This window comes from Pimephales promelas, chromosome 13 (genome assembly GCF_988280905.1).
Source record: "Pimephales promelas chromosome 13, fPimPro1.hap1.1, whole genome shotgun sequence".
In the NCBI taxonomy this organism is placed as follows: domain Eukaryota; kingdom Metazoa; phylum Chordata; class Actinopteri; order Cypriniformes; family Leuciscidae; genus Pimephales; species Pimephales promelas.
The window spans coordinates 17,804,715-17,818,489 of NC_142781.1; the positions used below are offsets into that span (position 1 = coordinate 17,804,715).

The window sequence follows — 13,775 nt, forward strand, 5'->3', positions numbered from 1 at the left end:
GAAGGTTTTTTTTTTTATAGCCTACGAGTTCGCGCACGTAGGCTATCCATTAAATGTGTGTTCATTATACTGTTTATAAGAAATAAATTACCTTTAGATTTGTTGCTAATTGATTTTGAAGTCGGGTCACGCTGGTAAAGTTGTGATGAGGTCCCTCCCTCCCTTTCTGCCTGCATGAAAGTGGATGGGCGGACTGAGAGAGAGATGCTCAGTCTGGAGTAAACCCTGGAAACAGCAGGAGCCAGGTCATGAGTCCATCTATGCATTTGACACAGAGGAAATTACTCTGGGATATGTCTGCTTCTAAAAATACTAAAAATATTTTTTTGGATGCATATGGAAATAATTAATACTTTTCGGAACGGAATCTGTGTATCTTCAGCTGAACAGGTGTGCAAAACTTAATCTTATCATCGTGCCTTTTCACGTAGAAGAGCAGGAAACTTCGAGTTTGGAGAAATATGGATAAACACGGGATTTATGTAACTTAAAACATATTTATGACAAACATATTTATGACAAACGCCAATTCTGCCAGCATTTAAAATAGCCTACATGTGATTTAAACAAAAAACTTGTGTGAGAGGAGAACATCTCATCCTATAGCCCACCAGCCCCAGATGTACAATGAAAATGAAATGACAACACATCAGAAAACACAGAAGCCATGAGAAAAACTGAATCATACGGAAACTGTCGCGTGGAATTGGCTCTATGATGGAGCGTTTAGAAAAGCCGCGGTTCTTGCGGATTACTCTTCTCTTCACTATCCTATGTGAGTCAAGTAAGTTTTACTTCTGTTTTTGTTTTTCTTCTCACATTTTTTCCACAAATATAGCCATTTTAAGTAATGGAGAGACTCATGGAACTGGACATTAACTGTCCAAACTGCTTTTGCCAGGTCAAACATTCGTGCCCAAAACAGACTATAAAAAAAGTTAATCTTAAGAGAAATGTTCTATAAAGTTTATTGTTTTATGTGTGTTTTAAGCATTTCTAACGTTAGTGACTGATCAATTTGCTTTGTTACTTTTTAAGCTGTTTTTGGTGGTTAAACCAGCTAAGACCAACAAATCGTCGTGAGTGGTACAGCTATTTGGCTCTCACATCCACATTCAGAGATGTGTAGGCTAGTATCAGAATGGCACGCACGGTTGCCAGTAAAATGAAATATCCTCTCCACGGCCAAGTGTCCAATGCGCTTAAATCAAGGCAGATTTATTGGGCTTGCTCATCACTCTGCGTTTACGCTCGCACTCTTCATTTATGTGTCCGCTCGCTGTCAGCAGCCGCTGGACGCCTGATGAATGAATATATCACTGCGGGCATCTCACAACTCCCGAGCGCTCGAACTGCAGCTGGATGTACTTTACCACCGCTATTTGCATCGGGTTGGCTTAAGAACATCCCGCGCTTTGGAGAGTTTCCAGAGTTGAACGCGGAGATACACGTTGCCAATTAATTTCAGGTCCGAGGCTTTGATCTAGCTAGCCTATAGTCGACCGTATCGAAGCCGTCCACCTGCTGTGCTCATCACACACTCACAGACTGGAGAACAGATGCGCTGTTGGAGAGGCTGCAGAACTGACGCAGGCTTCACTATTCCAAACTGGAATTCTGATCGAGGCTAGGAAGCTGATGTTCATTTAAACACTAAATAAATAAATAAACATCACCATTTCTCATTTTAATTTAAAATTAAGACAATTAGAAGACAATTAGTGGAAACATTGTAAACATAAAATCAAGACGAGATTAAAATTATTGCAAAAAAAAGTTACGACAATCATTTAAAAAAAATGCAGTGTAAAAGAATGATTCTCAATCATCATTTTGTTTATTTGATGCCAATGCTGAGTAATAAAGTTACCTGAGATTTATTTTTGAGGATATATATGGTAAAATAAATGGATTTGTGGTCTGCCCATTTTTACCAATTAAACCATATTGCTGGTTGGTTGATTAAAACCTCATTTGTTTTAAGCTATACGTTAATCATTTTGGTTAAATATTTAGATAGGCTGTTATCTTCTATAAATATAAAATTCATGCCTGCAGAGTAATAATAGCTTTGAACCGTCTGGCCATAATATGCTTTAAAAAGGCAAGAAATGTGTCAGAGGTGAGAAAATATTTCACTCCCCATCTGCAGGCCACTGACAGTATTTGTTGGCTGTGCTTGGGTTTCATATCATGTCCCACTGTGCTAATGCCCTGTGGTGCAAACCCTAAATCTGACTTGTTAATGGCATGTTGTCATTCGCCCAGAGTGTGACTCACTGTGCCAGCATGACCCATGAGAGCTCACTTCACCACACAGCAAATGAATGCGCACAGAGAGCGACTCCAGCCATGTTACTGCACTCAAATAGCAGGCCTGACACAGAATATCTGCAAACTCTGTCCTCAGGGTTCTGTGTTAATGCCTCCTCAGACCTCAGCTCAGAGATGAGACCAGAGGTGGCCGGCTTAATGGTGTCTACGCTCTGTCTTGCATTGGTGTCAACCTAAAGTGTAGAGATTACAGGGCATCTCTACCTGGAAAATGAAGAGAATCAATCTCATTCAGTTGGCTCATATAATTAAAAACTGTTGGCTTTTTCACACATCAGATGAAGCAATGTTCTTGAGATAGCTTTTTTTTAATTTAGTGTAGGTCTAAAGAAAAACTTTAATAGAACAGAAAATAGAAGCATTCTCTATCAGATTTCCAGTGTACCAGGCAGCACTGTAACTTTTCACAGTTTGAATTACTCAGTCCGTGTTAGCACATTCCAGACAGCCTGTCACCCATTTTTTAACACGAGAGACTCATTGCCGTGAAATAAAAAAGGGCTAGAATACAGTATATATACACTCACCTAAAGGATTATTATCATATGACAGTTGCTTCAATGTAGTGGTCCAGGTCAAGACAATCTCCTGAACTCCAAACTGAATGTCAGAATGCGAAAGAAAGGTGATTTAAGCAATTTTGAGTGTGACATGGTTGTTGGTGCTAGACGGGGCAGTCTGAGCATTTTTACAATCCGCTCAGTTTCTGGGATTTTCACACACAACCCTTTCTAGGGTTTACAAAAAATGGTGTGAAAAGGGAAAAACATCCAGTATCCGGCAGTCTTGTGGGCGAAAATGCCTTGTTGATGCAAGAGGTCAGAGGAGAATGGGCCGACTGATTCAAGCTGATAGAAGAGCAACTTTGACTGAAATAACAGCCCATTCTCAACCCCAAGGCGTCACCTAACTGACACCTTGGGAAGCATTTTGACCATGCTTCAATATCTGACGCTTTAGGCGCCCTTTAGCGTCAGTTAAATGACGCCCTAGGATTGCATGTTACCCTACCCTTACCCCAGACCTAAACCTACCCGCGTCATCTGATGCTTTTCCTTTAGCGTCAGTTAGATGACGCTGTAGGATCGCGTCATGTAACTGACGCTAAAGGGCGCCTAAAGCGTCAAATATTGAAGCATGGTCAAAAGGTGACGCCTTGGGGTTATAATGCGTTGGAAATAACCACTCGTTACAACCGAGGTATGCAGCAAAGTGTTTGTGAAGCCACAACACGCACAACCTTGAGGCTTAAATCAAACTTTTTTTAAAACTATGTTAGTTATATCATTAATTTTGGCGGTTACAAAATAATACTGTATGACAAAAAGCAAGTCCCCCTCAACATTTCTTCTTGTTTGAGAAGCCGTTTCACTTGGATATATACATCACAATGGGGTAGAAAAGACCATCGCAACTTCCATTTCATGCTGGCTTTAAATACGGTGAGTGAATCCTCTAAGTAATTGTTCTGTATGAAAATGGAACACAACTCACTCCTGAAGATACAATGATTGACGCTGTGGTTACCATGGTAAATTGACAACCGATTTTAGCAGCAGTGTGTAGGCCAGAAAAACAAGAGAACATCAGCACAGTAGACTGCAAAAATGAATTGTATTTCTGCAACATATGTGTATGATAGGCAATAGTAAGAGTAGTAGGTGATAAGAGTGTGATATTTTGAATGGGTCATTGAAATATTTACTCAACCAATTCTTTAAAACACACTGATTCTTTCTGGAACGAAACACCTGCTGTTTTGTGTTGCTCAGAGACGAGCAGGGGTTCTTTGTTTGGAAGTATTTTCATTGTTGGATCAACAACAGACAAAATAACTGGCAATATTGTTGCCTAAAATGTAAGTTACTCAATATTAACTTTTTATTGTTTAGGTAATATTACACTGGCAAATCATGCTCTTTACAGCTGGGATTACTTGCGGCACTTTGGAAACACAGCACTCTTGCTCGTGTGATATTGCTTAAGTTTAAGCGTGTGAAATAATTCGCCTGGAAACATTTTTTAACAAATCCATTACTGCTAGTCGACAGATGAGAAGTGATGGTGCATGTAATTATATATGATTAAAGAAATGAATGAGAGTTAATCCCTTGGTGAAGCAATTTACTATATGTTTTATTTATTTAACATGCAAATAGTGCGCACAGTGAACCCTAGATAAATTAATAGACTATCTGTCCCATTAGTTCAGTAAGTATTTAGAGTCTAGCTTGCTGAATTCACACTTGCTTAATGATTTGTCAGGCCATTCTCAAATCTATAAGAAAACGTTCAAACGCTAAGCGTGTGAAGCTGCTTTAAAAATTTAAATGTCTTTTCCACTGACAGTTTCTTGTTGTGAGAGGACTCACTCACATGCTGAAGATGATCTCTTCAAAAAGCTCTTTGATGGCTACAACAAGTGGTCAAGGCCTGTACCAAACACCTCTGATGTTGTCATCGTCAAGTTCGGTTTATCTATCGCCCAGCTGATTGATGTGGTAAGGCACTACAGGCTATAAAAGAGGGAATACAAAGTATTTGGGTCAGTGACACCCAAATTATCATGATTTCCACATGTTAACAATTGGAAATTTCTACTTATTGTACTAACTGTAGTACAGTTATATATATATATATAATATAACTATGCTATATATATATATATATATATATATATATACACACACTATGCTATATTATATAGGACTTACATACCATTATAGTTAAACCTATACTGTATGCTCAAGTATGCACTGTAGTAAACGTCTCAGGTTATGTATGTAACCTTGGTTCCCTGAGAGGGAACGAGAGCTGCGTTAGCTTACGCGATGGGGAATGCTCTGCATGATTGCGTCGTGAAGCCATAGACCAGGAAACTATAAAGCACCCTTTAAATCAGACCATGACAGCTTCTGAAAAGGCCTGAAGCAAGTCGATGCAGGAAGTATGGCAGGCGAACGCAGCTCTCGTTCCCTATCAGGGAACCAAGGTTACATACGTAACCTGAGACATTCCCTTTCAAGGGAACTTCGAGCTGTGTTAGCTTATGCGATGGGGAACCCCATACGCCATGCTGAGAAATGACCATTCTGTGTGAAGTCCTTGCGCACACTACAGTAAGAAGCAAGCAACCTACCCCCTGTAGTGGAGAGGTCAAGGTCATAAAATCTAACAAATGCATGTGGAGAGGACCATCCTGCCACATTACAAATGTCAAGAAGGGAAACACCTGAAATTGAGACCGTAGAGGCCGCCATACTCCTATTAGAATGTACCCTGAACAGCCATAGCTGAAGGCTGTGTGGCCGCTTCATAAGCCAATGATATAGCCTCGACAATCCATTTGCCCATAACCTTTTTAGATGCAGGGAACTCTTTCTTGAGTGAAAAAAGCAGACAAATAATTGTTCAGACTTACACCACAGGGCAGCACTGTGAACATAGGCTGCCCGAACTGGACATAACAGGTTCAGTCGTTCCTAATCTGGGGTATTAAAAGGTGGAGGATAAAAGGCCTACAGCACTATTAACAGGGACCTTAGGAGAATAACCCGGTCTAGGGTATAGAAATGCTTTCACCATACCAGGTGCAAATTCTAGGCATAAAGGAGCAACCGACAGGGTATGCAAATCTCCTAATCTCCGATAAATGAAACAGCAAGGAGAATAAATGTTTTGAAAGTGTGGAATTTTTCTGAAACCTCTTCAATGGGCTCGAAGGGAGCCAAAGCCAGACCCTCAAGTACAATGGCCAAATCCCAAGCCGGTGCTCTGAGTGCAGTGCAGGTTCTCAACCTCATGTACCACCGAGAAAAACTAGTAATTAGAGGATCTCTCCCAATAGAGGTACCCCCCAGAGGGGTGTGGTAGGCCGATATAGCCGCCACGTAAACCTTTAAGGTAGAAGGAGATAATCCAGCAGAGAAACGGTCTTGTAATAAATCAAGAACTGTACCAACAGGGCAGTTAACAGAATCTTGGTGGAGTTGGGTAACACTTGGGTAACACACCAGGTGGAGAATAATTTCCATTTCAATGCATATAGTTTTCTCGTGGAAGGAGCTCTGGATTGGAGAATGGTCTCAACGACCTGAGCTAGGATCAACCAATCATTGATAGTATAATACGCGAATGCCCTGGAGTCCAATACTTCCTGCTCCATAACCACTGAATTCTGAAACCCTTTTCTATAGTGTGCAGGACCCACTGAGAAATGTGTGGCAGTAGTTTCCACGCTGCCAGAAATTCTGCTAGGGGAACCAGTCTCTCAAGACTGGCCTCTGGATTTGCTTGAACAATCATTTCGGTGCCCTGGAGCGGCGAACCGACAAGGAACAACCAAACTGACCGCTCTACGACCCTCCTCGGAGGATCGTATGGGGACGCTGACTCCTCGGTGGCCTGAACGGCGAACCGGCAGGAAACAACCGAACTGGCAGCGCTGCGACCCTCCTCAGAGAGTCGCACCCCAGAGGTCGCCGAGGAGAAACGATTTCTCAAAACCGTCCCTGCCCCAGAGGAGCCCTCAGAAACCTGATATCCTGATTTTTTGCGACAGGACTTCTTGTCTAAGCTTTATTAGAGATGATGACAGTCCTCAGATCTTGACAGTCCTCAGATCTTGCCTACCTCTTAACTGGCTTAGTTCCTACGACCCTCCTTGGAGGACCGTTGGAAAAAGCAGGCACCTCGGTGCCCTGAAACGGCGAACCGGCAGGGAAACCGAACTGGCAGTGCTGCGACCCTCCTCAGAGAGTCGACCCTCCTCAGAGAGTCTTAATAGGCCGAGACTGCTACCACCCAGCTGTCTCAGGAACATTAGATTGGTGAGGAAGAAACCTCTGGAACACCACTAAATGGATTATTTCATAGTTTTCTTGAAAGCGGAGCGTCCAGAAGAACAGACATATTTATATATTTATTTTCCCTTTATTTGTGTGTGTGTGTGTGTGTATACATATAGATAAGGAAAAAAACACAAACCCTGATGAGGAGGCTGAGATAAGGAGGTTTCTTGTTTTAAGATAAATTTCATCTAAAAACTCTTCTTTATTTTTTTCAATCTCATAATGTTCAGCTAGCCAGTAAAATTTGTTCTGGCAAAAGGATAAATAAAATCTCCTTTTAAAAGCTCCTCTTTATTCAGCAAAGATATGAGCTGACTTATTTATTTATTCATTGAAAACTCAAACATCTGCCTTTCTCTTAATATTTTTATTTGTTGTGTACTCTTTCTTTTTAAACAAAACACTAACGATACCAATTCCTCGGAAATCGCAGTCGCACTAGATCTGGCATGTGAAAGCTGAGATACTGCCAGATCCATTGCGAACCCCGAAATGCGAGTCGTCTCCGTGCCTCGGCAACAGAGAGACCCGCGCGGGGAACGCGAACCGAACCGTCCTCCTCGGAGAACGCCCGGCGGGAGCGGACTGAGCGTCCTCGCGGTCGCGGACAGCTTCTCGCAATGCCCACAGTCAGCTCCCTCGAGAACTGACTGCTGGCATGCTCCACTCCCAAACAGCAACACATAGTTGATGTGTGTCCCCACCCTTGATACACGAGGGCAGGGAACAACACACCGTCTATAATCTTGCTTGCTTGCCATAAATATAGGCTAGTGATATATATAACGCTTAAATATATAACGCTTTGACAAACAACAATAAATAGACAAGGACAGAGAACAGAGATCGCTTGCTGAAAACAACAGAAGCTTTCGCGGTCTGTTTTCAAGGGTGCTTTATAGTTTCCTGGTCTATGACGTCACATGACGTCCTCTCTCATTGGACTGATTTCTCCATCGCGTAAGCTAACGTAGCTCGAAGTTCCCTTGAAAGGGAACACACTATTTTATGCTATTAACTATGTCAGATTAACTACTATGTCAGATTGCAATAGAGATAAATGGAAGAAAAAACGGTGACTTGTCCCTGTCATTAGTTACACAACTTCACACTTCCATTCATTTCAAACCTTTAAAAAATACACTTAAAGTGCATCCTTGATCAATATTTGGGAACAACGGTCTGTTTTTGCCCAAGGCATTTAAAGCTTAGTGTAGCTACTTATAATTATCGATAAACAACTAAATGCCGGTTGTTATTTGTTTTGCTCATAGATGTCATGAAGTATTAATTTATTAGAGGAAGTGCCACTAACACCAACACCAACTTCCTACAGTAAATAAGAGCCCTAAAACCTTAGAATCTTGATGGATTAGGGTACATGGTCCTTGAAGTGTCCAGGTCCATCAGAAGATTAAATTTATAAGATGTCTGTGACCTTTCTGAACCAAAAGCTTTCTGCTGGAACAAACCCAGCATCCTGACCAGTCTAATATTACTGTCCTTCCTTCTTTTCCTCATCTACAGGATGAGAAGAATCAGATGATGACAACAAATGTCTGGCTAAAGCAGGTATGTTCGGCAGGAAAGTTAATATGAGGAATATTTTTCAAAATATCTGGCACCATAAATAAGAGCAAAGTTGGTTAATTAATAACATAATTATAATAATAACCTGAAATTGGCAAATAATGATGGTAGACATTTTGTAATAAATTAGTTTTAATTTCTTAAATACTTGTGTCCTCTCTCTCAGGAGTGGAATGACTATAAACTACGCTGGAAGCCTTCAGACTATGACAATGTGACTTCTATCAGGGTTCCGTCTGAACTTATCTGGGTCCCGGATATAGTCTTGTACAACAAGTGAGTAACAATTTATCTAAGCTAAACAATGCTCAACATGATTTCCCACAAGTTAAATGCAAAGAAATCAAGCCGGTGTGTAAAAGGCTGTTTTAAATGCAGAGTTGGACTGTATGTAATACAATGCCGTTAGAGTTTGTTTAGACTACCACCTGCTGTTTGAGTGTGGTGATGCAGAGGCAGTTCATACACTGAGTGTTTACTGCTGGATCATTATTAAAATATGGGAACACATCTGTCCTGTCTGAAAAAGATTTCATTGTCAGGAAACTCCATGTGAACGGGATATACATGGCATAGCTTATAAAATAATATGAAAATAGTTTGACTAAATTGTTTTGGAATTTAGTTATTTAAAGCATAATTAAATGTGATATAAATAAAATAGAAAAAAATAACCTAAATTTATAAAAATCCTATAATCAAAGTGTCTATATTTACTGTAAAACTTATTGAAAACATCAGCTATTGTAACTGTCAAAGCTGCCACCACGCTAAAATACCTCTCGTCTTCTTCATCTACACCACTTGTGCATTTATATTACATCATAATTAATTAAATAAATAATATTGCATGGGTTTTATCAAGTCTAGAAAAGTCATATAACCAAACTGGGTATATTTAGTGAAATAAAATTAAAAAAAGGTTTAGTGTAAAAATAAAACATCACATCCATTTTAACAATCATTGTATCTGCAAGCATAAGGCGCTTTTCCACTGCATAGTACGGTACGGTTCGGTTCGGTACGGCTCACTTGTGGTGCTTTTCCACTGCATGGTACGGTACAGTACGGTTCGCTTCAGGACGCTTTAAATGGTACCTGGTCTGTTTAGGTTCCAAGCGAACCGTACCGGTACTAAAATGTGACGTGAAACACTGCAGATCACTGATTGGTCAGACAGAATCGTCACTACCAGCGTCACTACTAGCGTCATTGGATTTGCGACACGAGACACTTTTTAGCAGTATTTTTGTTTTGCTGCCATCAGCCTCATTTTAAACACATTTTTCCATCTAGCAGTTAAAAACAACCACATACCGAGAATCAGGAACACCATCCCCTCGATAGTCTCCATTGTTCCTGTGTTGTGGGTTTGAAAATGTGGCGCTTTTAAGATGATGTCATGGCAGTAGAGGCGCGCGCAAATAACGATCAGTCCCACACACTTTGAAGGGGTACTACTGCAGTGGAAACGCAAAGGGAACCGAACTGTTCCGCTCCGAGTCGAAGCGTACTGCGCCGAACCGTACCGTACTATGCAGTGGAAAAGCGCCAATAGTAAAGCAAATTTTGAAGCAATGTGCCAAAATGAATCCTGTTCAATTGCAGATGATGAAAGCATTTTACCGCTTTTTCTACAGTAAGGCTAGCCTAGAAATCTAGACGCACCCTAGCGGCAGCAAAAATTATTTTGCAGCAAAGTGTGGTCTAGCAACTCTCCATCGACGTTTTAGCTGGAAAAACTCAACTCTGGTAGGGCCAATCACATCGTGTATAGAGTCGGAGGGTGGGCTTAACATAATGACGACAGAGTTGAGCCGGTCAGAGCAAGCTCGGACATATTCGGTTTGAACTGAAGTCGTTCATCCTCGGATGCGGCCGGCGCCGCGCGCGCTGTTACAAAAAAGCTGTGGCGAAACGATCAACTTGTCATTTTTTCCCACTCGTGCTGTGTCGTCGAGTATAAAGGCTTTACTCCGTGTCAGCGTGTGCTCTGATCGGTATAGGTGCACGGACCTCTCCCGAATCATCTCCACCACCCCGAAGCACCACTACTCCACCTCCGTTTCCCTTGTAAGCTGATATTAGTATTAAACATTCTCTATGATATTATTTTTTTTAATGACACACTGTCTCTTTCTCTCTCATACACACAAAAACACACACATACTGTCTCTTTCTCTCTCACACATATGTAGGCTAGTTATAAACTCTTTAGACTTTTAATGATTAGTGTTTTATTTTTAAAGTTTGTGGGTCGTGTAAAAAACAAAAAAACAAAAATCCCTTATTTTGGGGATGGATTCTGGGAAATCTCTCTTATTTTCAATGTTCAATGTTGACAGCTGGACTGGATACGGTAAAAGTTTAATATAGCAACTTGCTCCGCTGAGTACGTCACCTTCTTCGTTGCTCTGATTGTCTTTAGCGCTATCCAATTGCGTGCAGAGAGAATTTGAAAGACAACCGTTTATCCCGCCCCTCGGATTGAGCCCTGTCAATGATGAATTTCCAGACCTAACATCTTGATGTAGGTCTGGCATGCCAGGCTACAGTAAAGCGGCAACTGCTGAAATAAATGTTGTTTTCCCTTTCAGTGCAGACGGGGAGTTTGCAGTGACCCACATGACCAAAGCCCACCTCTTCCACACAGGTAAAGTGCGCTGGGTTCCACCTGCCATCTACAAGAGCTCATGCAGCATCGATGTCACCTTCTTCCCCTTTGACCAGCAGAACTGCAAGATGAAATTCGGCTCGTGGACTTACGACAAAGCCAAGATCGACCTGGAGCGCACCGAGAACACGGTGGACTTGAAAGATTACTGGGAGAGCGGTGAGTGGGCCATCATCAATGCTGTTGGCACCTACAACACCAAGAAGTATGACTGCTGCCATGAGATCTACCCAGACATCACCTACTTCTTCATCATTCGCCGTCTCCCGCTCTTCTACACCATCAACCTCATCATTCCCTGCTTGCTCATCTCCTGCCTAACCGTACTGGTTTTCTACCTTCCGTCAGACTGCGGTGAGAAGATCACACTGTGTATCTCAGTCCTCCTCTCGCTCACTGTCTTCCTGCTGCTCATCACAGAAATCATCCCGTCCACCTCGCTCGTGATCCCACTCATCGGTGAATATCTGCTCTTCACTATGATCTTCGTCACCCTGTCCATCGTTATCACCGTCTTCGTGCTTAATGTCCATCACCGCTCGCCCAGCACTCATAAGATGCCCCACTGGGTCCACTCTGTCTTCTTGGATTTGATCCCGCGGTGGCTGTTTATGCGCCGACCTGCACCGGACAGCCATCGCAGGCAGAAACTTCTCCTCCTGCAGCAGCAGGGCCAAGGAATGACGTCCCGGGTGCTTGGACCGGCAAACACAACCCTCAGTACGTCTACTAACTGGTTCCGTGGGGAGAACTCTGGGGAGGAGTCCCGCAGGCGCTTCTGTTATAAGGACTTAGAGCTGGGGACTTTGTCCTCCGCAATCTCAGTTTCACTCCAAACTGCTTCGCCCTGCCATCTTGGCTCAACTCCACCTACTCTACAGAATTTTGGTCCTTCCCCAAGACTGGAGATGGGCGTGGCTTCCAGGCAGCCCAGTGGAAGAGCTACAGTCACAAAGCGGCCTGAAAACCTGATGGCAGACAAGGCAGTGTTTCCTCTGTCTCCCAGTGTCCTGCAAGCTCTGGAGGGGGTCCACTACATAGCAGACCACCTGAGAGCCGAAGACGCTGACTTTAGTGTAAGTTTCTTTCAGATTTGTGTTGGAGTAAGATTTTATTTTGGTTTTGAAAGAATTCTCTTACAAGGGCTGCATGCATTTGACCAAAAAATATAGTCATATTGAGAAGTATTACAATTTCAACTGTATAAAATAAACCGTTTGTAACATTATAAATCATGATGCATTTCACATAAATAATCCTGCTCCTAAACTTTTGAACGGTGGTATAGAAAATTGTAATTGAAATATTTTTCAATTAATTTCGTTTTAATATTTATTTATAAAATAAATGAAAGTTTCCCATAGCTTTCATGCTACAGTAGGTCTATCAATATTGGCACAGACCTGTTAACTATAATTTCACCGAGAAAGGATTTGTCAAGTCAACATCAAAGTTTGACGCCCACCTTTTATTGTTACTGCTATAAGAATCCACTCATTTGTCTTATCTCTTCACACAGGTAAAAGAGGACTGGAAGTATGTTGCTATGGTAATAGACAGAATCTTCTTATGGATGTTCATCATAGTGTGTTTGCTGGGCACAATCGGGCTGTTTCTCCCGCCCTGGCTTGCAGGCATGATCTAGAAAACACTCAGTGAGTAGCTTACATATGAACAATTAGGACTTCTAACTTATGGGCTTCCACTGGAAGAACCAGCATGGTGACACAATGCCAATCCTAGCAGGGATATTTCCCCTGCATGGGGTAAGAAAATGCATGTTTGATATCAGGAATGTGGCACCAACCGCCTGATTTTTTTAGGACAAAAATTAAGAGACAAGCTTGTATATGAAAATGCTTGTATTTGAATGTACTGTATAACCTTGAATATTATTGTCCAAATTAAAGGCCAACTGGACAAGATACACAGTGACTTACTCATTACACAAACAAAATCACTGCGCTTGGTATTTCTCATATCTTGTTACTGCTCATATCAAGGAGTGCATACTTAAAAGAAATAGACCGCCCTAGCAGTTAATAAACATAACTGCATGAGTTTTGTGAAAGAACATTGTAGCCGGAGCTACTTCTCTCTCTTTATGTCTATGACGAGTCACACACGTACTGGGCTACTCCGCAGTGGTACGACCCGACCGATCTAAAATAATCCAAATATAAACACTTATTACAGGTGTAGGCTACCATAGTGATTTAGGATAAGACAAAAACACGGTTTGGAAAATTAATTCATGATGTACTCATTTATTATATAAATACAAAGAAAGTTACAAGCTGAAGCTAAGTTTACCAAAAAATTAAAGA

The 13,775-nt window shown here is 41.6% G+C and overlaps 1 protein-coding gene across 2 annotated transcripts; it reads left to right on the forward strand.

Moving 5' to 3' along the window:
* Positions 1 to 222: 222 nt before the first annotated feature.
* chrna2b (cholinergic receptor nicotinic alpha 2b subunit) lies at positions 223 to 13,366 on the forward strand. 2 transcript variants are annotated; one of them, XM_039660078.2, is made up of 6 exons: positions 223 to 784; positions 4,684 to 4,835; positions 8,712 to 8,756; positions 8,941 to 9,050; positions 11,372 to 12,524; positions 12,968 to 13,366. In XM_039660078.2, exons 1-6 carry the CDS (start codon positions 715 to 717, stop codon positions 13,091 to 13,093), a joined length of 1,656 nt encoding a protein of 551 aa, XP_039516012.1. In that variant the 5' UTR covers positions 223 to 714; the 3' UTR covers positions 13,094 to 13,366. The 2 variants fall into 2 exon arrangements, with proteins under 2 accessions (XP_039516012.1, XP_039516013.1); XM_039660079.2 differs by having other exon boundaries at positions 223 to 775.
* The last annotated feature ends 409 nt before the right edge of the window (positions 13,367 to 13,775 follow it).

What these genes read in the sequence shown, in the direction of transcription:
- chrna2b (XM_039660078.2), top strand. Translation starts at nt 715, where the DNA reads ATGATGGAGCGTTTAGAAAAGCCGCGGTTCTTGCGGATTACTCTTCTC. An exon ending in TCGCCCAGCTGATTGATGTG is followed by an intron (nt 4,836 to 8,711) that starts GTAAGGCACTAC and finishes CCTCATCTACAG; the next exon opens with GATGAGAAGAATCAGATGAT. An exon ending in CAAATGTCTGGCTAAAGCAG is followed by an intron (nt 8,757 to 8,940) that starts GTATGTTCGGCA and finishes CCTCTCTCTCAG; the next exon opens with GAGTGGAATGACTATAAACT.